At 39.6% G+C, this 21,967-nt stretch overlaps 1 protein-coding gene across 12 annotated transcripts in view; it reads right to left on the bottom strand.

Moving 5' to 3' along the window:
• Positions 1–521: 521 nt before the first annotated feature.
• LOC120531362 (unconventional myosin-XVIIIa-like) overlaps positions 522–21,967 on the bottom strand; it is a 295,511-nt gene continuing 274,065 nt past the window's right edge. For 11 of the 12 annotated variants that reach the window (XM_039756696.1, XM_039756697.1, XM_039756698.1 and 8 more), the window contains 3 exons: positions 12,137–12,259; positions 10,259–11,740; positions 1,637–1,726 (listed from right to left, as the gene is read on the bottom strand). In XM_039756696.1, the coding sequence (XP_039612630.1) occupies positions 10,267–11,740; positions 12,137–12,259 (1,597 nt within the window). In that variant the 3' untranslated portion in view covers positions 1,637–1,726; positions 10,259–10,266. Of the gene's footprint in view, positions 1,727–10,258; positions 11,741–12,136; positions 12,260–21,967 lie in introns of all 12 variants that reach the window. The other variant, XM_039756700.1, reaches the window with a different exon arrangement.

The raw sequence follows: 21,967 nt of genomic DNA, 5'->3' as shown, positions 1-21,967 counted from the left end.
TTTCTAGTTATGATCCATTCAGATAACTATATAACTATACTAACTATAAAAATATAAATAGATAAGATGTCTGTGCAGTTGAAAAGTCTTAACCGTATTTGCGATCAGCGTGTGAATATCAGCTACAGAATCGGAAGAAATAATTTCAGCAACTTTTGACCCACTCTTTACAACCTGAAAAAAGCAATCATTTCAATGCAATCCAATTATGCACCCTTGTTCTTTAAGGAATGACGATAAGTGGTCTGTTGGCTATGTAAAAGAGGCCATGTTAGAACTCCATGAGAGATCTCTTTAGATTTTACTATCTAATAATAATGAACAATTAAACAGTAGGCCATAATACTGCTTAAAAAAAAACAAAAAAAAAAAACAACCAAGTAAAGCCCAAAACAGTATTAGCAAATTTATAGGTCATGAAATCATTCACAGAAAATAAAAATTAGACTGAAATTTTCTATACTTTCATATATTACTCGAACAGTTTTCTTTTTTGAGAAACCAAGAAATTATTCAAATAGTCAAAGAAAAAAGCCACCAGCTTTTTATTTACAGTATTTTCAACTGCCAATGTAACTCATTTTGTTACTTAATTTCTTTTGATTAACATGAATGAATGCTAGGTGCCTTACTAGGCAACAACATACTGCTTAATGGCATCTTGCTGGGGACGTACATGAAAAAAATGCATGTTATACATGATCAACATACATGGTCTTCATTGAAATATTTAGGTTTGTACCGAATGATCAGACATTTCTGGGTGCAGTGCAGGGAAACACAGATATACTAAAAGCTTCTTGGGTTCCATTTCATCATTTCATCCCTTCTCTGTTTCTTACCAGTTTGTATTTTTAGCAAGGGATTTATACTATTTAGTGAGTAATAGACAATCTGCAGGTGTCATAATTTAAAAAGTGAATAAAATATAACAAAGCAGCAGAACGGGGTATAAAGTAGAAAATTGGCAACACTGCAAACACCCATAGCAAAGTACCTGTTGCTCAGTTCCTGATGATATAAAACATACAATTGATGCAGAAATTACCATGATAAATCTGATGAGTTTAAGAGTTGTGCCATACTGAACTGAAAAGCTATGCATGAAAACTGAAATAAATCTTTGGCTCTTCAACACTGTACAGGGCAGGATTTTTTGTAGATGGCAGCATGCTGCAGAAGGAAATGCACACCAAACACAAGACACAGGCAATACAACTCAAATTAAACAAGCTGATACAACTGGGAGTGTAGACTCCAAGCAGTCATTCACAGCAGCACCTGTCAAAAGCCTCATCGCCTCAAAGGCAATAGCATTTATTAGGCCAAGCAACAGCTGCCCTATTGCCCCAGGCTGAGTTCCCTGCAATAGTATAAAAACAGCCTTATGTAAAGTCTCTATTGCATGTCTGTGTACAGACTTGAGATGTTTATTAAAAAAAGATGTCTCCTGCTATTTCAGCTCAAGCATGAAAGATCAATGGTGTTGTTATAGTGGAGTTATATTTGTGAGGTGTTCCTTGACTGCAGCTTCTTGGCAGGCCACAAGAAGAGCATCATTAAGGCCAGCTACGCTGTGGTTTCTGAAGGCTTGGTATCTCCATCACTGTCACTGAGGTAGCTCCTCTGGGAAAATTTGAACTTGTAGGTGCTGTGGGGTGCATCATTCTCAGCATCATCATCATCTGATTTGTCAATGGAAAAATGTCTGCGATATGATGGGGGGCTGGGGAAAAAAAAAGAGAACAGGCAGGTTAATAAATGAAATAAACACCACTTACTGAACAATAAGACAACTGGCACAAGATAGCAGTAAATATTTTATTTCTGTGATTAAATTTTTAAATCATGCGTAGTACAGGGGAAAAAAAAACATAGCAACTCCACGAACTCCATGCCACCGATACTGATCTTTCTTGGATCTTAGGTCTGGAATAATAGAAAATATATTTAGAAGAGCACTGAGGCATACTGGGATGCACATTTGATCAAAAAAGGTGAAATGCTTAGAACTTTTTAAACTATACAGCAATAAGGAATAAACAGTACCAAATAGAACTGAAGAAACAAATACCATGCCTATAAAGAAGTATTCGCCCACTTCCAAGTTTTCACATTTTATTGTTATACATCATTGAAATACATAGAATTTAATTTGGCTTTTCTGACATTGAACAACAGAAAAAGACTATATTGTCAAAGTGAAAATGGATCTCTTCAAAGTGGTTTATCTTAATTTTAAACAAAAATCATTGATCTCAAAAGTATTCACTCTCTTCAAGTCAGTACTCATTAGATGCACCTTAGACAGCCATGACAGCTTTGAGTCTGTGTGGACAGGTCTCTTTTTTCATCAGCTTTTCACATCTAAAAACTGCAGTTCCCCCCTCCCCCCATATTCTTCTTTGCAAACCTGCTCAAGCTCTAGCAGGTTGCTTAAGGATTTTGAGTGAAAAGCCTTTTTCAAGTCTAGCCACAAATTCTCATTTGGACTGAGATTTGGACTTTGACTCTGCCACTGCTTAACATCAACATTGTTGTTTTGAAGCCATTCCTGTGTAACTTTGGCTTTATGCTTGAGATTTTTGTCTTGTTGGAAAACAAATCTTCGCTTTAGGCAGAAGTCTTCTACCAGGATTTCCCTTTATTTTGCTGCATTCATTTTAACCTCTCCCACCACAAGCCTTCCATGGCCTGCCGCAGCAAAGCTTGCCCACACCATCCTTCACAGCGGTAATGGTGTGTTTTTGATAATGTTTAATATTGAAACATGACGTTTAGTCTGATGGCCAAAAGCTCAATTTTAGTCTCCTCAGGCCACATAACCTTCTTCCAGTCTCCCATGTAACTTCTGGCAAACTTTAGATGAGATGTCATGTGCGTTTCCTTTATTATTATTATTATTTTAATAAACAGTGGCTTTCTCTTTGACACTCTCCCATAAAGCTTCAACGGAAGAAGTACCTCAGGCAACAGTTGTTGTCTGTACAGTCTCTCCAATCTTTTCACCTGTTGCTTGTAACTCCTTCAGAATTACCAGAGGTCTCTTTAGTGGTCTACCTCACTAGTCCTCTTGCATGATCACTCACTATTTGTGGACAACCTGCTCTAGGCAGATTACGACAAGGAATTTTTCATTGACTTGAATATTCACTCGTCTCCATCCCCTGACTTGTGCTTTCCAATCACCTTTTGATTAAGTTATTAAGAGTTTTCCTTCATCTTCATTTTGTATGTTAGGCCATAACATCACAGGCTGGACCTTCCAGACAAGGTGCATTTATACTACAATCAACTGAACCCCCCAAACTAACTACAGACAGGTGATCTTCACTGAATTACGGGACTTCTAAAACCATTTGTTTGAACCTGTGAGAATTTATACATATCACAATTTAAAGGGGGTGAATGGTTATGCCATCCATTGTTTTGTGTTTTATATTTGTAATTAATTTAGACCACTTTGCAGAGATCTGCTTTCACTTTGCCATTAAAGATGTCAACAAGCCCAATTAAATCCGCTGTGATTCAATGTTGTATAACAATAAAATGTGAAAATGTCCAAGGCACTAAATGCTTACAATCTTTAAAAATTATAAAAATCTATAACTGATTGGTCTGTTATGTTTGTAAAGTAGGGTATAAAATTTAATTTGAATTGGTCTCATTTAAATTTTGATTGGTGTACACAAGAGTACAAATAGAAATAGTCTCATTTTAGGCTGGATATTCAGATTACTTATTGCCCCCCGACTCGGAGCCTGTGCATTGGGGTTTACCCCGGTGGACGAGAGGGTGGCCTCCCTCCGCCTTTGGGTGGGGGGGAAGGGTCCCGACTGTTGTTTGTGCGTATGCACCGAACAGCAGTTTGGAGTATCCACCCTTTTTGGAGTCTCTGGAGGGGGTGCTAGAGGGCATACCTTCTGGGATTCCCTCGTTTTGCTGGGAGACTTCAATGCTCACGTGGGCAATGACAGTGAGACCTGGAAGGGCGTGATTGGGAGGAATGGCCCCCCTGATCTGAACCCGAGCGGTGTTTTGATATTGGACTTCTGTGCTCGTCACGGATTGTCCATAACGAACACCATGTTCAACCATAAGGGTGTTCATATGTGCACTTGGCACCAGGACACCCTAGGACTCAGGTCGATGATCGACTTTGTGGTCGGGTCGCCGGACTTGCGCCATATGTCTTGGAGACACGGGTGAAGAGAGGGGCAGAGCTGTCAACTGATCACCACCTGGTGGTGAGTTGGCTTCGATGGTGGGGAAGATGCCGGTCAGACCTGGTAGGCCCAAACGTGTTGTGAGGGTCTGCTGGGAACGGCTGGCAGAGTCCCCTGTCAGAAGTAGCTTCAACTCCCACCTCCGGCAGAACTTCAACCACGCCCCGAGGGAGGTGGGGACATTGAGTCCGAATGGGCCATGTTCCGTGCCTCTATTGTTGAGGGGGCTGACCGGAGCTGTGGCCGCAAGGTGGTCGGTGCCTGTCGTGGCGGCAATCCCCAACCCGTTGGTGGACACCGCGTGAGGGATGCCGTCAAGCTGAAGAAGGAGTCCTATAGGACTTTTTGTCCTGTGGGTCTCTGGAGGCAGCTGATAGGTACCGCAGGCCAAGCGAACGCGGCTTGGTTGTTGATGAGGCAAAAGCTCGGGCATGGGAGGAGTTTGGAGAGGCCACGGAGAACGACTTTCGGACGGCTTCAAGGAGATTCTGGTCCACCGTCCGCGCCTCAGGAGGGGAAGCAGTGCAGTGTCAACACCGTATATGGTGGGGATGGTGCGCTGCTGACCTCACTCGGACGCTAGGGTCGGTGGGAGGAGTACTTCAAAGACCTCCTCAATCCCACTAACATGCCTTCCAATGAGGAAGCAGAGCCTGGGGACTCTGAGGTGGGCTCTCCCATCTCTGGGACTGAAGTCACCGAGGTGGTCAAAAAACTCCTTGGTGGCAGGGCCCCGGGGTGGATGAGATACCGAGTTCCTTAAGGCTCTGGATGTTGTAGGACTGTCTTGGTTGACACGCCTCTGCAACATCGCATGGACATCGGGACAGTGCCTCTGGATTGGCAGACCGGGGTGGTGGTCCCCCTCTTTAAAAAGGGGGACCGGAGGGTGTGTTCCAACTATAGAGGGATCACACTCCTCAGCCTCCCTGGAAAAGTCTATTCGGGGTTCTGGAGAGGAGGGTCCGCCGGATAGTGAACCTCGGATTCAGGAGGAACAGTGTGGTTTTCGGCCCTGGTCGGAACAGTGGACCAGCTCTTCACCCTTAGCAGAGTCCTGGAGGGTGCATGGGAGTTTGCCCGACCGGTCTACATGTGTTTTGTGGACTTGGAAAAGGGTTCGACCGTGTCCCTCGGGAATCCTGTGGGGGTGCTCGGGAGTATGGGGTACCGGACCCCTGATAAGAGCTGTTCGGTCTCTGTACAACCGTGTCAGAGCTTGGTCCGCATTGCCGCAGTAAGTCGAGCCCGTTTCCAGTGAGAGTTGGACTCTGCCAGGGCTGCCCTTTGTCACCGATTCTGTTCATAACTTTTATGGACAGAATTTCTAGGCGCAGCCAGGGTGTTGAAGGGGTCCGGTTTGGTGGACTCAGGATTGGGTCACTGCTTTTGCAGATGATGTTGTCCTGTTTGCTTCATCAGGCCGTGATCTTCAGCTCTCTGGATCGGTTCGCAGCTGAGTGTGAAGCGGCTGGGATGAGAATCAGCACCTCCAAATCCGAGAGCATGGTCCTCAGCCGGAAAAGGGTGGAGTGCCCTCTCAGGATTGGGGGAGAGATCCTGCCCCAAGTGGAGGAGTTCAAGTATCTTGGGGTCTTGTTCACGAGTGAGGGAAGAATGGAGCGTGAGATCGACAGGCGGATCGGTGCGGCATCCGCAGTGATGCGGGCTCTGCATCGGTCTGTCGTGGTGAAAAAGGAGCTGAGCCGTAAGGCAAAACTCTCAATTTAACAGTCGATCTACGCTCCTACCCTAACCTATGGTCATGAGCTATGGGTAGTGACCGAAAGAACGAGATCGCGAATACAAGCGGCTAAAATGAGTTTCCTCCACAGGGTGTCTGGGCTTTCCCTTAAAGATAGGGTGAAAAGCTCAGTCATCCGGGAGGGGCTCAGAGTAGAGCCGCTGCTCCTCCGCATCGAGAGGAGTCAGATGAGGTGGCTCGGCATCTGATCAGGATGCCTCCTGGGCGCCTCCCTGGTGAGGTGTTCCGGGCACGTCCAACCGGGAGGAGGCCCCGGGGAAGACCCAGGACACGATGGAGGGACTATGTCTCCGGCTGGCCTGGGAACGCCTTTGGGATTCTCCCGAAGAGCTGGAAGAAGTGGCCGGGAGAGGGAAGTCTGGGCCTCTCTGCTTAAGCTGCTGCCCCCGCGACCCGACCTCGGATAAGCGGAAGAGGATGGATGGATGGATATTTAGATTATGTAGATAGTACGATAGGAGTTCAGAATACTGCACTTCTATCAGAACTGGAAAGGCAAACTATACGAACAGTAAACATTGATTGCTCTTTACTTTCCAAAAAGGAAAGCAGCAGAGTAATTTAACAAGCACCACAAACTGAAGTACATTAGATAAGCTTTGCACAATCCCTGAAGTATCTGCAGCCAATGCCATTTTATGGGCAGTACACAACTAAATGTTAAATGTTGTTCCCTGAAATAAAGTTTTCCTTTCTTTTTTGGCTAAGCTTGCTAGTGGCTTATACTTCATATGATTCTTCCAGTGGCTTGCAATATACTGCCTGGGGCAAATGTTTGAATTGAAAAATTTTGTGTTTTTTAAATAAACACAAAAGCATACTGGGAAAGATATTTATTTTTCCAAATAAAACAGCAATACTTAAACCGACAAGCATAATGGTGTGAACTGTGCTTTTAGTTTATCACCTTGACTGTGAATACAAAAGAGTGACCTGCAGACAATCATTTTACATGCATTGGTATTAATTGTCAGAAATGTAATGAATCCTTAAAGGGTAAGTTTGGTATTTTTTATTTAAAAAAGCCATTTTTTCACAACCATGGGATATATTAATCTGCCAAACTGTATTCTAAAGTGAAGTGTTTTATAAATGTAAAAAATATCTTCTCTGTTCTTGTAGCTTACAATGAGGCTGAAGGATACATGGGTCCACAGGTGAAACTTAACCAAACGTCAATTTTTCAAGCCAGAAATATTAAGAGTGTTGATCTGAATCTAAAGATTACATACATATTGCCAAACAGCGTATCCATGTAGTTTAAGGAGGTATAAAAATAACAAATCACAACATTTTTTTAAAAATACAACCATGTTTATAGGGGACTGTGCACTTTACAGTCTGGTTTTCGTCGACTCCACAGTACAGAAATGGCACTTATAAAAATTACTAATGACCTCCTTATGGCAGCTGATTGTGGTTTAATTACTATATTCATCCTCCTTGATCTGAGTGCAGCCTTTGACACTATTTGTTACACTACTCTTCTCAACAGATTATCTTCGATTGGCATTACCCACACTCCACTAGATTGGTTCAGATCCTACTCAGTTTGTTCAGCTTAAAAGGTTCACATCCCAATCCACCGCTGTTACTTCAGGTGTGCCCCAGGGCTCTGTCCTGGGACCCCACCTTTTCATTATTTACCTCCTTCCCCTTGGAAATATCTTTCATAAATATAACATTAGCTTCCACTATTATGTTGATGACACCCAGCTCTATCTCACTAGCAAACCTATTTCCTTTCCACCCTCCTCACTTATTGATTGCATAGCAGAAATCAAATCCTGGTTTTCTTCAAATTTTCTTAAATTAAACAGTGACAAAACTGAGGTTCTCCACATTGGTAAAAAAAAATCAACATGATCCAAAACTGATAATTTTTCATTTGTTACTGATAATTCCTCCGTCTCCCCTTTCTCACAGGTTAAAAAACTGGGTGTCATCCTTGACAGTACTTTATCCTTTCAGAACCACATCAATAACATCTCCCGGTCTGCATATTTCCACTTGCGTAACATTAATTGTATTCGCCCCTCCCTCACTCACCACACCACTGCTATCCTTGTTCATAGCCTTGTCACTTCTCGTCTGGATTATTGCAATTCCCTTTTCTTTGGTCTTTCTTGCAAATTTCTTTATAAGCTTCAACTGGTCCAGATTTTCAGCTGCCCATATCATTACTAGAACCCCCTCTATTCACCATATCACTCCTGTCTTGCAGCAGCTTCACTGGCTTCCAGTTAAGTTCCATGTTCAATTCAAAATTCTTCTGTTAACTTTTAAGGCTATCAACAACCTTGCTCCTCCATATCTGTTGCCATTCACTCCCGTGCCCTCAGATCCTATTCCTCCATTCACTTGACTGTCCTCCTCGTCAATTGTACCACTATGGGGAGCGGAGCATTCAGTTGCTCTGCTCCCCAGCTCTGGAACTCACTGTCATCTGAGCTTAGAAATATTGAATCATTTTCACTTTTTTCAAATCTAAACTCATTTGTTTAAGACTGGTTTTTCTCTTTGATTACAATTTGCTCGGTCTGATTTTAATTTTTGTATTTTAGTTTTGTTTATAATCTGTGTTTTATCCATGTTCGGTGTACTTGAGTGCTTAGAAAGGTGCCTACAAATAAATAAAATGTTTTATTATTATTATTTACAGTACTACTTGTCTTCCTCTGTGACATCTTTCAGAACCAGGGGTGTGGATTCACCTCGAACACTCTTGGCCAAGCACAGATATTGCAAGTGCAGATGTGAAGAGCTGTTTCTGTTCTGTAGAATACTATGTAATAATAACTGAAAACGTTATACTTACGATTGCTTATATTCTTTCACTATATGGAAACTAATTTCACTATTTTGCAAAGATATATCCTGCTACTACTAGATCAGTAAAGTACGCATGTGCTTCAGTGAGAGTGAATACTGTAATAACTCGGTTCTGGGTATTGGAGGTGGGGGGGTATTGGTTGTGGTTGGTGGTAGCCACATTATCTCTTCTCATGGTGACATGCTCTAAAAATTATTTTCTTGTTTCAGCAGTGATTGCCACCCACTACACAATGACACATGCTACCAGTTCCTTTGATCCCTTGGTTTGTTCATGGACAGCACTTCGCTCAGTAAGAGTGACTCATCACACGTTAATAAAGTCGATAATTGGTTTGTGTTGCTTCAGTCTGATCTAATATGCACTTTGCCTTTTTCATCTTTATCGTGTATGTGCTGGACACACTACAAAACATGTAATGTGCAGGTGGCTTGGCTCTTTCAAAAATATAAGGCTTTTATTAAAAATACAATGCAGGATAATTGGTTCACTTTCGATTTATTGTTATTTGTGCAAAGTATAATAAAAGTCTTGTGTTCTTTCACTGTGCTGCCACTTGGCCTGAATCTTATCTGTAGGCTATGTAAAATAACACAGAATGTAATGGGTGAAAAGGCAGTGTCTTTTAGGAAAAATAATCATATAAGTTTGCATCTGTCTGTTACTCAAGCCATGGCAAAAAAATAACTTTTGAAAAATTAGAATTGCAGAAGCAAAAGTAGGATTATAGGCAGAATATACCTTGGTTCTCGCAGCTTGTTGTTGTCATAGATCCACCCACAACAGAGGCTGTGAGCAGACAAGTGAACAGGAAATATATTCCAACTCAAGAAAAATAGTTTCAAGAATACATAAAATAATTGTTCATAGTTTCCTTTCATTATCATAAGGATGCCTAATAAACGCAGAAGAAACATTTTCTTAATTTGAAATCTTTGCCGTTTGAAAGTGGACATATTTCTTAAGTTTTAAGGCTTTTTCATTTACCTACGGATACCTGTACCCTTCAGGTCCATTGTAAGCAGCAAGAACAGATGAGTCATTCTTAAAATTTTTAAAAAGACACTTCACTTTTGAAAACAATTTTATGCAGCAAATTAGTATATATAATGATTGTGATGCAACTCCAGTAAAGGACCACTAATCTGTGACCATAAGGTAAAATGTTCTACATGATGAAAATTGTAATATTTCTTCACTGAAACATAAGGCTAAGATAAGATCATAATTTTTCTTTGGCTTTCTGGGAAAATACTGTCTCGCCAAATCACTGTGTAAATAAGCAAGGGAAACAGTGATGTTTTAAGAGTTTTATGGTCATACTGAAGTCAGATGGCAAGCATCTTTTAGTAGAAATAAACATCCCAAAACACTCCAGGCAGAATAGTTAGTTTCACACCATGCCAACATGAGGTAGTTTTTTATAGGACCTACTGCATCCTCTAATCACTCTCAGGCCTATACAGGTATTTCATCATCAGGCTGTCCACTTCCTTTTTACGTTTCTTCTCCTCCTTTTTAGACTTGTGACCTTCTTCTGTTGTTCTGCTAGGCTGGAGGCTGTCCTCCTCCGAGACCATGGCTTGCTTTCGAGGACCTTTTTTAATGCTACTTGAACTTCTATATGAAATGGTAGATCCTCCAGAAGATGATGAAGAGGAAGAAGAGGAGGAAGACTCAGAGGACGAATCAGAACAAACATCTTTTCTTCGTGACTTCTTCTTTGACTTTTTTTTGGAGCCCTTCTTTTTATTCTTGTGGTTATCCTCGGATGAATTTTCAGACTCAGAACTTTTGCTTCTCTTCTTTTTGGACTTCCTGCTGCTCCGGCTACTTCTGTTGCTACAGCTACTAATTGGCCTTGAGAAGTCCATGGCAGAAGCAGACCTTCTTAGATTTGTGGAGCAACGTCCCTCATCATCTACAAGTACATTCTTCATACTGTGTACACTTTTTTTATCATCTTCATCATCATTATCCTCTTGAGAATCTGCTTCCAAGCTCTTCCTTTTGAATTTGATAGGTTTGTAGCTGAGGACCTCATTAATTGCAGCTTCCAGATCTGCATCTAGATAGTTCTTATGTACAACAGGCTTGATATCTTTAATGTCAGTGTAAGTCTCATCAGAAGGTGAGATTCTGGATCTTGGAGGTACTGAAAAACTACGGCCTAGAGAATGAGGGCTATAGGATGTGGATCTAGTTTCACTGAATGCTACACTTGCTGCATCATTATCAAATTCATTTACTCTGCTCCTTGAAAGGGAAAATTTTGAGTCACTTCGTCCTCCAGCAGGAGGACTCCACTCTGATCTACGACTAAGGGCAGGACTGGATGATCCAATGGTCTCACTACGACCGTCATCCAGTCGGGAAAGACTTTGTCTCAAACTAACAGAACCAGAAAGTGCAAAACTGGTTGTGGACTTAACATCATCTTCAATATCCAATCCTCTTCTAGTAGAAGCACGACTGACTGGAACAGAAAGTGTAGACTCTTTATCAAAATCAGGGCTAACAATAGACCATCTACGATCTAAACCTTTTCGAGCTCTGCTAGTGGCTTCAGAGTAAGCCTGAGATATAATGGATCCAGAATCATCTAGGTCATCACTAGGTTGGCACTTTTTCCAGTTATTTGAGTACGTGTCTTCTGGGTTATCGGAATTTCTCTTTGTTTTTCGGAAAGACCTATCAGGTGAATCTGATCTCTCTTTCAAAGTAGTAAACAGGGAGTTTTCATCTCCTGTGCCACCAATAGAATCTTTAAGATTTGAGCGCTTCCTATAACTTAGAGAACTCATGACTGAAACAGGCCTGGAGTCCTCCACCTCTTTACCATCCTTACAGCTCTCTTTTACTTCTTTACCAATCTTCCACTCTTTTGCATCTTTTGCATCAGTATTTGCAGCAAATCTTTTTGGGGTGGAAGACAGAACAAAAATATATAAAGGGAAGAAAAAAGTAGGAAGAGCACATTAATATTAATATAATCACAATGCTGAATGGGCATTTCTTTAAATTATTCAAACACCATTCATTAAAAGAATAAATAAATGTGAAAATAAAGTGATTAAACATTATAAGAAATATTCTTCTATACTTCGAGAAAGGTAGACATTGAAACAGTGGCAGTAAGTGCATAAATTGAAGGTGCTAATCTTTTAAGAATTCTTAACCTGATGAATTGTAGAGTCCTGTTAATCCCAATGTAAAAGCTACACTTTCTGGTGAGATTCAGGAATAGGTTTTCTTTTTCCCTAACAGAGAATATAATTACTGGCACCACTATTGCTCAAGTATTTTACTAACCTTGAACCTTTCAAACTGCCATCATCAGAAAGAGTTTTTGAAGAGCCTTTGTTTTTTGACAGCCAGGACTTGACTCCATCAACACGGTCCTCCACTTCAGAATCTGTCTCTGAATCATCCTCACTGCGGATAAGATGTAGTGTTAAAATGTAGTTAAATAAGAAAATCTAATGTGATGTCACAAAAGTATGGCAATAATGCTGTACATCAGGAGTAAAGGATTAGTAACAGAATAGCATGCAGCATCAGGTGCACAAAAACAATGGCCAGTGCGCATTTTCCAAACCTCTTTACTACTGTACTTTGTTAGTAAAGCAAACATTTTTTTTTTTAAGTTTTCCTCCATCCTTATTTCCCATGAATCTGACAACTTCAGCAGATTAAGCTTGCATAACAGAAAAAGGCTTTAGGCATGCATTTTTCTAAATTGTCTTAATTCTTTTCCTAAATTCCTTCAAAATTAAAATAGATATAACGCACAATATAGTAGAGGAAACGAATATTGTAGGCAAAGTAGAATGGATCTGGTAAATGTACATCAATACAAGTCAAATAGCAGCACTGAAATGCTCTAACTCTAACACTATCAATATAAGTGAACTATAACCTTTCACACCCTGAACGGATGCATTTGTTCCTGTTACATAAACAAACCAATCTTACCAGGGGAAAATAGCTATTAGTTAATGGACCACTTCTAAATAAAAATATGCACTTAGTGTAATTTTTTTTTTTAAAAGTACATAATTATTTCAAATTGTCCAAGCTAAAGCTCTTTGTGTCTTAATGCTGCGTGGGTTGCAAATCTTTCCTTTGTAGCTATAATTAACTGTGCAAACCAAATTAAATATATTAAAGTGCCACAATTGTTGCTACATATTTTTATGGAAAAATGGAAGCCTAGCTCCTCATTGAGGAACTCAAAATGCATTAATGAATAGGAGAATCACGGCCCATGGGAGAAGGAAACATTTTTGACATACTGACTATAAGGAGAACATATAGGAATCTGTGATAAATTATCAGGTGCTTGACCTGGAAGAGAAAGGAGTCAAATGTACTCTTAAAAAATGCAGACATTTTTTCCTGATACAAAAAAATATCACTTTTGATGCATGAGAAGTCATTCAGTTCTCTCACGATACATTAGCCATCCAAATTACAGAAGATTAATATTCATAATATTCATTAATGTAAAAATACTAAAAATCTGATGATATTAGCTTCTCTTAGAAATCAACAGAAGAGTCATTATTGACTGTGACAGACACTAATGCCTAAGAACTGCTTGGTTGCAAGAGTGGAATGTTTACAGATACTGCAAGCAACAATTATTATAGGTTTTAAAAAAGGCCAGGTTGTGCCCGTCTGCCACATAGTTTGCATACCCCTAATTATGACAGTCTTTCTGCATAGTACTGTCATTATAATCAAACTAGAAAAAAGACATTCAAAACATATTTAACATTCTAAGGAAAAAGGCTCAAAATAATACCAATCCTTAAACCTACCAGATGATTTTGTATTGTGGTGCTTAATTTGCAGAATTCAACTATACAAATGGTAGTTCCAGCTAGGAAATTTCCTTGGATGTATAAAGAGAATAATGCCATTGTACATCTACATATGCTTGCAAATATTCCTTGCTAATTTGTACAAAGAAAGATGCTTCTGCCTGAACCAACCTTTGTGTCGCTCAGAATGCTTTACCAAAATTCAAGTTTATTGATATCATTTTCTGCTTAGGAGTTCACAACTCGGAGGGACAAAAATACTGAAATAATAGTAGAATGGGTCAGAGTGAGCTACATTTCTCACAGAGGCTCACACCTCTAGAAAACCCCCAGTCAACTACAAACCCCGTGCCAAGGCAATTTCTGTCTGAGTCATGCAGGCATCAGCACAAACCACTGGCTTGAGGCTATACCTTGGCGATTTTCTTAAAACAGCACTTAATGTGAGGAGGCCTCCTTTGAACAAACATGTAAGCAAAACTGTGGCCTGGTTGAGATTTGTAATCGACTGCATTACACATTATGTCACACACAATTTCTGTTCTCGGCTGCATACTATTAGTTAACTGGTTCTGAAGCCCAAGGGAGCAAACAAACAGAGAATGTGCAGTAGAAGACATTAATTGTATGTGACAATTGGACTCCAGTGGCTGCATATCTCTGTTACACACTATTACATTTATCATTAGCTGCTATGGATTCCTGTTTTCTGTAACCATCTCACAGATTTCACAGTGGCCTTTAGTAAGAAGTCACTGGTAAATTATTCCTTCAAAACTATACAAATGGAAAACTGAGGTGGACCATAGGATAAAAGTCTAAGTACAGTGACGTCTGGACAAAGGTAAGAACAAACAGTGTGTGTTTTTATTAAATTCAGTTGTCTGTATTTTTTGCAGCACTGCAGTCCAAATCTACACAGTAAAGGTTCAGTAGCCCAGGCACTCCCTAGTGTTCTGCATGCAAGCAAGCAGTGCCCTTTTTAAATGTAATATACAGTATCAAAAGAAAAAAAGTTGCAGTAAATTTCATTTGCCTCTTACTGATGATTCAAAACATAAATAAATGACATATTGCCTTATGTTATTTTCATACAAGTTTGAGCTTATTCCTAGAGACCATTTTGCTCTCTACACATTTGTCAACAGAAAGAGGTACTGCATTTTCAATATGGTCTTGCATTATATCATTTGGGTGTGACACTGAAGCTGCCCAAGACGCAGATGCAAAACTTGGTAATTGTGACAATGAAACCTTTCAAGTTTTTTTAAACATTCCATAAGACTTCTCATTGTTGTACAAGCCATCCAGGTCTTCCGTGAGAAAAGCAGGTACACAATAAGATGGTTTTTCCACCATTATTTAGAGTTGGAAAAAGGTTTTGGTGTTGGCTTGCAACATTCTGTTTTTTTTTTTGTTTTTTTTTTAAATTCCATTTTCTTTTATCAAAAAAAACACCTCATTTCTTATTTGTTCATAGAACATTGTTCCTGTAATATTGTGGACCACTCAGCAAATGGAGAGAAGACATTTTTCTAAAGTTCATTCTTTTTTTTTTTTAATAATCGACTGACTGGCAACAGGTATTATCAACTACAGTACTGAATTTCCAATATTTGAGTACTGACTACAGACTGATGCAGGCCCAGAACTTCAGAAATATTTTTGCAGCCCTTTCCAGCTTTAGGAAATTTAACAACCCTTCCTCCAAACTCATCTTAATTTTTTTTAGCAAGGTGTGCTGTGCTTCTCTATTGTAAAAAATCTGTCTATTCATCCAATCATTTTCTCCTGCTTATCTGCGTCTGGGTGGCAGGGGCAGCAGTTTAAGCACTGATGTCGAGATATTCCTTCCTCCCATCACCTCCTCCAACTCCTCCCTTGGAATAACAAGGTATTCCCAGGCCAGATGAGATAAATAATCTCTTTATTGTGTCCTGGGTCTGCCCCAGGTCTCCTCTTGGCTGCACATGCCCAAAACACCTCCACAGAGAGGCATCCCATTGAGATATCCAAACAAACTCAACTGGTTCCTTTCAATATATGGTGGAGCACTGGCTCTAATTTGAGCACCTTCTTCACCACCACTGGCTGCTACAATTCCTGCATGATTGCAGAATCCTGCTCAGAACCACCTCTCAATTTCCTTATCCCTTCTTCCTTCACTCATGAACAAGTTCCCAAGATACTCAAACTCTTCAGTTCAAGGCAGCACCTCACCTCCAACCCAGAGAGGGCACTCCACCCTTTTTTTCATGACCTCAGACTTGGCCACTTAACACTTGGCCCCAGTGCACATCTAAGATCATACTCTAATGAAGCCAGCAGGACATCATCATCTGCAAAACGTAGAGACGAAATCCCGAGGTCACTTAACTGGAAATCCCCCACTCATTGGCTGTGGCTATAAATTCTACCCATAACAATCACAAACAGAATTGGTGACAAAGGGCAGCACTACCGTAGTCTCACACCCATTGGATACGAGTCTGATTTACTGCTGGCAATGTGAACCAGGCTTTTGCTCTGGTTGTACATTGACAGAAGAGCCCAAGATTGCTAGCCTGTTATCCAATACTCTTAATACAAAGCAACCCCCCAGAGGACACCCTAAAAGACATGGTCAGATGCCTCTTTCAAGCCCACAAAATACATGTTGACTGGCTGGGCATACTCCCATGAACCCTCCAGAATCCTTGTAAGGATAAAAAGCTAGTCCAGTGTTCCACATCTATATTGTTCCTCCTGAATCCAAGGCTTTACAATGACTAGATCCTCCTTTTCAGAACCCTGGCATAGGCCATCCCAAGAAGGCTAAGAAGAATGAGCCACTAAAGCTGGATCTTTACGAAAGAGGAGCACCACCCTAGTTTGCTAATCCAGAGGCAATGTCCCTGACCTCCATGCAATTCTGAAAAGGTGTGTCAGCCATTAGAGCCTAACAAAATCTAGAGTCTTTAAGACTTCAGGACGAATATCATCCACTCCCAGAGCCCTAACACCAAGGACATTTTCTCTTTTTCTTAACTACTTTAATGACTTCAGCTCAAGTGATGGGCAAGTTCTCCTCCAAATGCCCTAATACTGCATCCTAAAAGGAAGGTGTGTCAGTGGGGTTTAGAAGGTCCTTGAAGTGTTCCTTCTATGTCCCCACTTCATTCCTGCTATAAACTGGACGAACAAAGGACACCTTCTCCCTCTTCATTTACCTGACAGATTGCCAGAATCACTTTGAAGCTAACTAAAAGAAATTGTCCATGACCTCACCAAACTCCTTCCATATCTGAGTTTTTACTTTTGCCATTCTCGGCCACTGGAGCCCCTATTTTTTAAAAATCATGAAACATTTTTTTTTTTTTTTCACACAGTAGAATACCTTAAAAACACATCCATTTTATATGGTTGGCAGGAAAACCTGACTCCAATTGCCTCTTTCCTTGAATATTAAACAATATATTCAATATAAGATGTATGATTGCGCAATTTTGCATGCACTTTTTTTTTTTTTTTAAATCATACTTTCTTTATTCAGTACAATGACTTACAGAAAGATTAGATCTGCAGAAATGCAAGAAATTCATAAGGGCTCGCAAACCTTTTTTACTCACAACTATATATTAATCCTTGCCATGTATTCTTCAGAACTCTTTGCATAATGGGGATATTACTAAAGGCTGCAACCTAGCAAATATGATTCCATTAGACAGAACAGGTGGATAGGTCAACGCTAGTAACTATAGACACGTTAAGTAAAAATTCACTGCAAGTAAATTAATAGAATCAAATATTAAATGGGCTGGAAAGTGGTTATTACTGATGCTATACAGACTGAATCTCAGGCCTGGTTTGTGTCTGTGTGAGTTTAAATGTTCACCGAATGTTTGTGTTGGTTTTCATCCACACATTCTAGTTTTTCCCTTATATCCATAAAGGTGTGCATGTTAGGTTAACTGTCCCTGAGTAAGAGTGGATGTGTTTGTAAATGAGCCCTTCAGTGGTCTAGTACTCTTGTCTATGGCTCTTTCCTGCAAGGACAAGCTGTTTATCCCTGCACTCCTGCCTTGGATTAAACATGCCATAGAATATTATGGTAAATGTTTAAAGCAAGTCAGTGTTATAAGAAAGCAGTAAATTTGGACTTAGAGAGAGGAAATCCATTCATCCATCCATTGTCCACCGCTTATCCTAGGTCAGGTCGCGGGGGCAGCAGCCTAAGCAGGGAAGCCTGAGAGGAAATCATTTTTCACTAATATGGTAGAATTTCCATGAGGAGGCATCAAACACATTTGACCCTAGTGGGACAAATAAAAATTTTCACTTTCATTTTCAAAATGCTTTGATAAATGGTCAATCTCTAAAAAATAAACTGCAACACCGCCATAAATACAGAAAGAAAAACATTATGTTGCAAAGATTTTTTTCCAGAAAGAGGTGAAGTTAGAAACAGTGTTTTTCTCGTTAACAAAAAATATGAATATGAAAATAAAAATTAAAAATTGTCTGAAATTTGTAACAAAAAGGAAATTAGAAAATAAAAAAGGTAAACAAAAACAAATATTTTTGTAGTTTTGATTTTTGTGTGCAGTTGTCGACATACTGATTACAACTGCATTAATTTTGTTTAAAAAAGACATTCATTTGTGCATGTGTACAAGTACTCCTTCTGCAGTTCTTTGGAGTTTTGTGAACAGCTGGTCTATTCTGTGGATTTTGTTGGTCATTCTGAGCTATCAGTCAGGACTGGGAGTGAAAACCAAAGTCGGAGACCACTTCTGAGGATTTCATGTACCATAACAGACTGTTAGTCACAGATGTCCCGCTACTTGTTAGTAGGTGGCAGCTTTAACTAAATGTCATGAAGAAGGAGATTAAAACATGCAACCCTGTTCCTCTGGCAGAATTGTCAAGTGCAAGTGACCACCCATGGCTTCAAATCTGATCAGTAGTAAAACTGGAGAGGGGAAAAAATTAACAGTGTAATCTTTGAATGCCAAAAAAGGTAGGAAGTTCAGTAAGCAGCATCAATGGCCTGAACTTCCAAGTTATGAAAATTGATGGCTGCAAGTACTCCCAATTCTATTTGCAAGAAAATAAAAATTTAAGTCATATTTTGATGTCCTAAATTCATAATTATAATATTACATAATAATATATAGTGATCAAATCAATGTAAAATGAAAGAATAAAGAAATCCCTGAATTTCTTAGTGTATGGATGAGAGCGCAGTAGTTAGCTATGGAGGTTAAATTCATATCACTTGGAGAAGAGAAAACAGAATTGCCTTATTTAGCAAAAAATGCTTGCTTGCTGAAGGTTTTATTGGAGTAACTGAGTGAGCAGACGTATAGAATACATTTAATGTTTTCACTGAGCCAACATCACAAGTGTACATTTAGTTTTAATCAGGTTATTTAGTCCTGATGTTTTAACATAGGCAAAGTGGCAGTGCACAGCCAGTGTTCCTGTCGCACAGAACAATGAGCCCAGGTTTGACTGCTAGCATGGTTAGGATCTGCAAGAAGTTTGCATGTTCTTCTAAATGAAAAGATTGCCTGGTTTACAGATGGATATACAAAATGTGTCATTAAGCATTCTCATTTGACAAAATATGTTTATATCTACCCGTGTTGTGGTGTAAATAAGCTCTGACAAGTTTAGGCTTATAGAGACCTACCCAAGTTTTGGATGTTGGTATAGCTGACGTTCATTATTTTAAGTAATTATGGTTGTAGAAATGCTCTATATACACATGGAAAAAAGTTCACCTATATTTCTTTTATTTTCATTAATACAATTCAAGTGGTGACTTAGTATTTAAAAAAAAAATAAGCCAAGTAAGAATTAGCGGATAATAAAATGTACTTTCAAAGTGTAGAAAAGGATATAGACAGCAACAGCAAATATCAAAAAGAATATATATAAAAAGAGTATATATGCGTGCGGTGATGTCACTGCTCATAAAGGGATTCACACAAATAAAAATGAAAGTGTTTATGAAATTAAATAAACATTTGCTTAAACGCAGGCAAACTAACTAATGACATCACAGCATACTACCTATTTGATTGCTACATTTTGTATTATACTGGAAGCCTTGAAATGTAGCTCTATCAAGAGAAATCTAAGATAAGTTGACAGGTATACAAAATTAATGATATAGAATTAAACAACTTAAAAGAAAATTGTGCTTTTAGACTTGCAATGCAGTGTCTGTGGAGATATTTTTGTTGAACTAAATTAATTCATCCATCCATTATAAGTAAAAACTAAAACACAAAATGAAAAACTAAGTAAAACTAAAACTAGAAAATGACGAAAAGCTGAAAAATTTAAAAAAAAAAAAAACAGAAAAAAAAAAAACTAAATAAAAACAAAAAAAATATATTGAAACTAGAAAAACAGTTGGTAGTGGGGTTCCTTAAGAATCAGTTTTGGAGTAAATGCTTTTTAAAATGTAAATTAAATAGATACATGAGAATAAAAAGCTGGGTATTTTTTGCAAAAGACACTAAACTAAAGTGATTGAAGAGTGTCTGGGATGCCAGGGGCGACGACCCGGCCGGGACGCCTTAAAGGACCGGAAAAGGGTCTACGCCCACCCTGGATCACGTGGGGGCCACCACCCTGGTTGCTTTGGGGGCCACAGCTAGAGGGCTTGGAAGCCCAACCCTGTAGGGGCCCGTGGTCACCGCCAGGGGGCGCCCCAATGCCTTGGGAACCCTGGACCTCAGCAATTCCACCACACCAGGAAGTGCTGGGAGGAAGAGAAGCAGGGACAGCAGGAGAGCTTCCGGGAGAACAGCCAGCACTTCCGCCACACTGGGGCGTGTCAGCAGGAGATTGCCGGGGAGCACCTGGAGCACATCCAGGTGCGGATAAAAGGGGCCGCCTCCCTTCATTCAAGGCGAGAGTCGGGAGCGGAGTGGACTGAGCCTACTGGAGGAGGCAAGGAGGTGGCCTGAAGAAGGAAGTAAGGCATTGTGGCCAGGACTTTGGGGGTTTGTGTGGCACTGAACTGTAAATAACATTGTAAATAAACGTGTTTGTGGGTGACATGAACGTGTCTGCCTGTCTTTGTCTGGGCCAGTCTCTACAAGAGTTACCAAAATCATGACAGATACACCCGTAGAGTATTCAGTCTTGAGCAGATATAAACTTAATCGGAGGTGAAAGTATTAGATATTACAAGGGAGCATGTGTTCTTATGAGGAGGACTTGGGGGTTTATAGCAGACTGTTCACCACCCACAAACATACAGTGTACTTACTGTAAGCAACTAAATCGATTCACAGGATGGTTTGTTACACAATGTCTTGTGTTGAATACAAGTAAAGGAAGGTTACGTTTAAATTATATAATGCACTTGCGATCCCTCGCCTGGAATACAACATGTATTTAGCCAACAGTGCTAGAGAAAGATCAGCTCTTTTATAGGGCTGTAGACTATGAGTTACAAGGAAAGATCCAAAGAGTCAAATCTTTTAAATTTATGAAAATAAAGGTTGATCGGTTTATTTAAAGAAATACAGTAAGTATAAGAAAGACAGTAACAATGGTATATGCTAGATTTTAATTTAAAATGGTATCTTTAAAAAGAGCACGCACTTTAGCATAAACAGTACAAATTATATAATGCAAAGACCCAAAGAAACACCTAAGAAACTAAAGTTACCTGACAATGTAGTACGTATTAATTCTTAAAGAACCTTCAAATTTGAGTAGTATGTTGTTTCCAAGTTAAATGAATAGAAACTGTTTGACCTAAGTGAGACTGAATAGACTGTTCTTACTAAAAAAGTTCAGAAGGTTTTATTACTTATCAGTGAAAAGATAGAGACTAAGTGATCAGCTTCTATTCAATGTCACCCATAATTGCAGGAAAAAAGCCATGAATAGATTTAATTAGAGCACCAAGGTTTGTTGGCCAAATATTGATAAAATATTCAGAGGTTAGCCCTTTACACAAAAATTACATTAGTCATGTTCAATTTAAATATATCACTGTACATCATGATATCTTACATATACAGCAATCTTTGTTTTTTTAAACATGTAATGAAGCAAAGTTAAATACCACTATAGTTAAATAAAATGCTAAAACTCTACAAATAAATAAATAAATCACTCTAATATGTACTTTTTCCATCCATTATCCAACCTGCTATATCCTAACTACAGGGTCATGGGGGTCTGCTGGAGCCAATCCAAGCCAACACATGGCGCAAGGCAGGAAACTAACCCTTGGCAGGGCGCCAACCCACCGCTGAATATGTACTTTTTGTTTATGATTAGTTTTCTGAGTCAGTCAGGAAGGTAT

Source organism: Polypterus senegalus, chromosome 6 (genome assembly GCF_016835505.1).
Source record: "Polypterus senegalus isolate Bchr_013 chromosome 6, ASM1683550v1, whole genome shotgun sequence".
Lineage (NCBI taxonomy): Eukaryota > Metazoa > Chordata > Cladistia > Polypteriformes > Polypteridae > Polypterus > Polypterus senegalus.
Note: the sequence above shows the minus strand (reverse complement) of the source record. Positions and strands in the feature narration are given on the sequence as shown.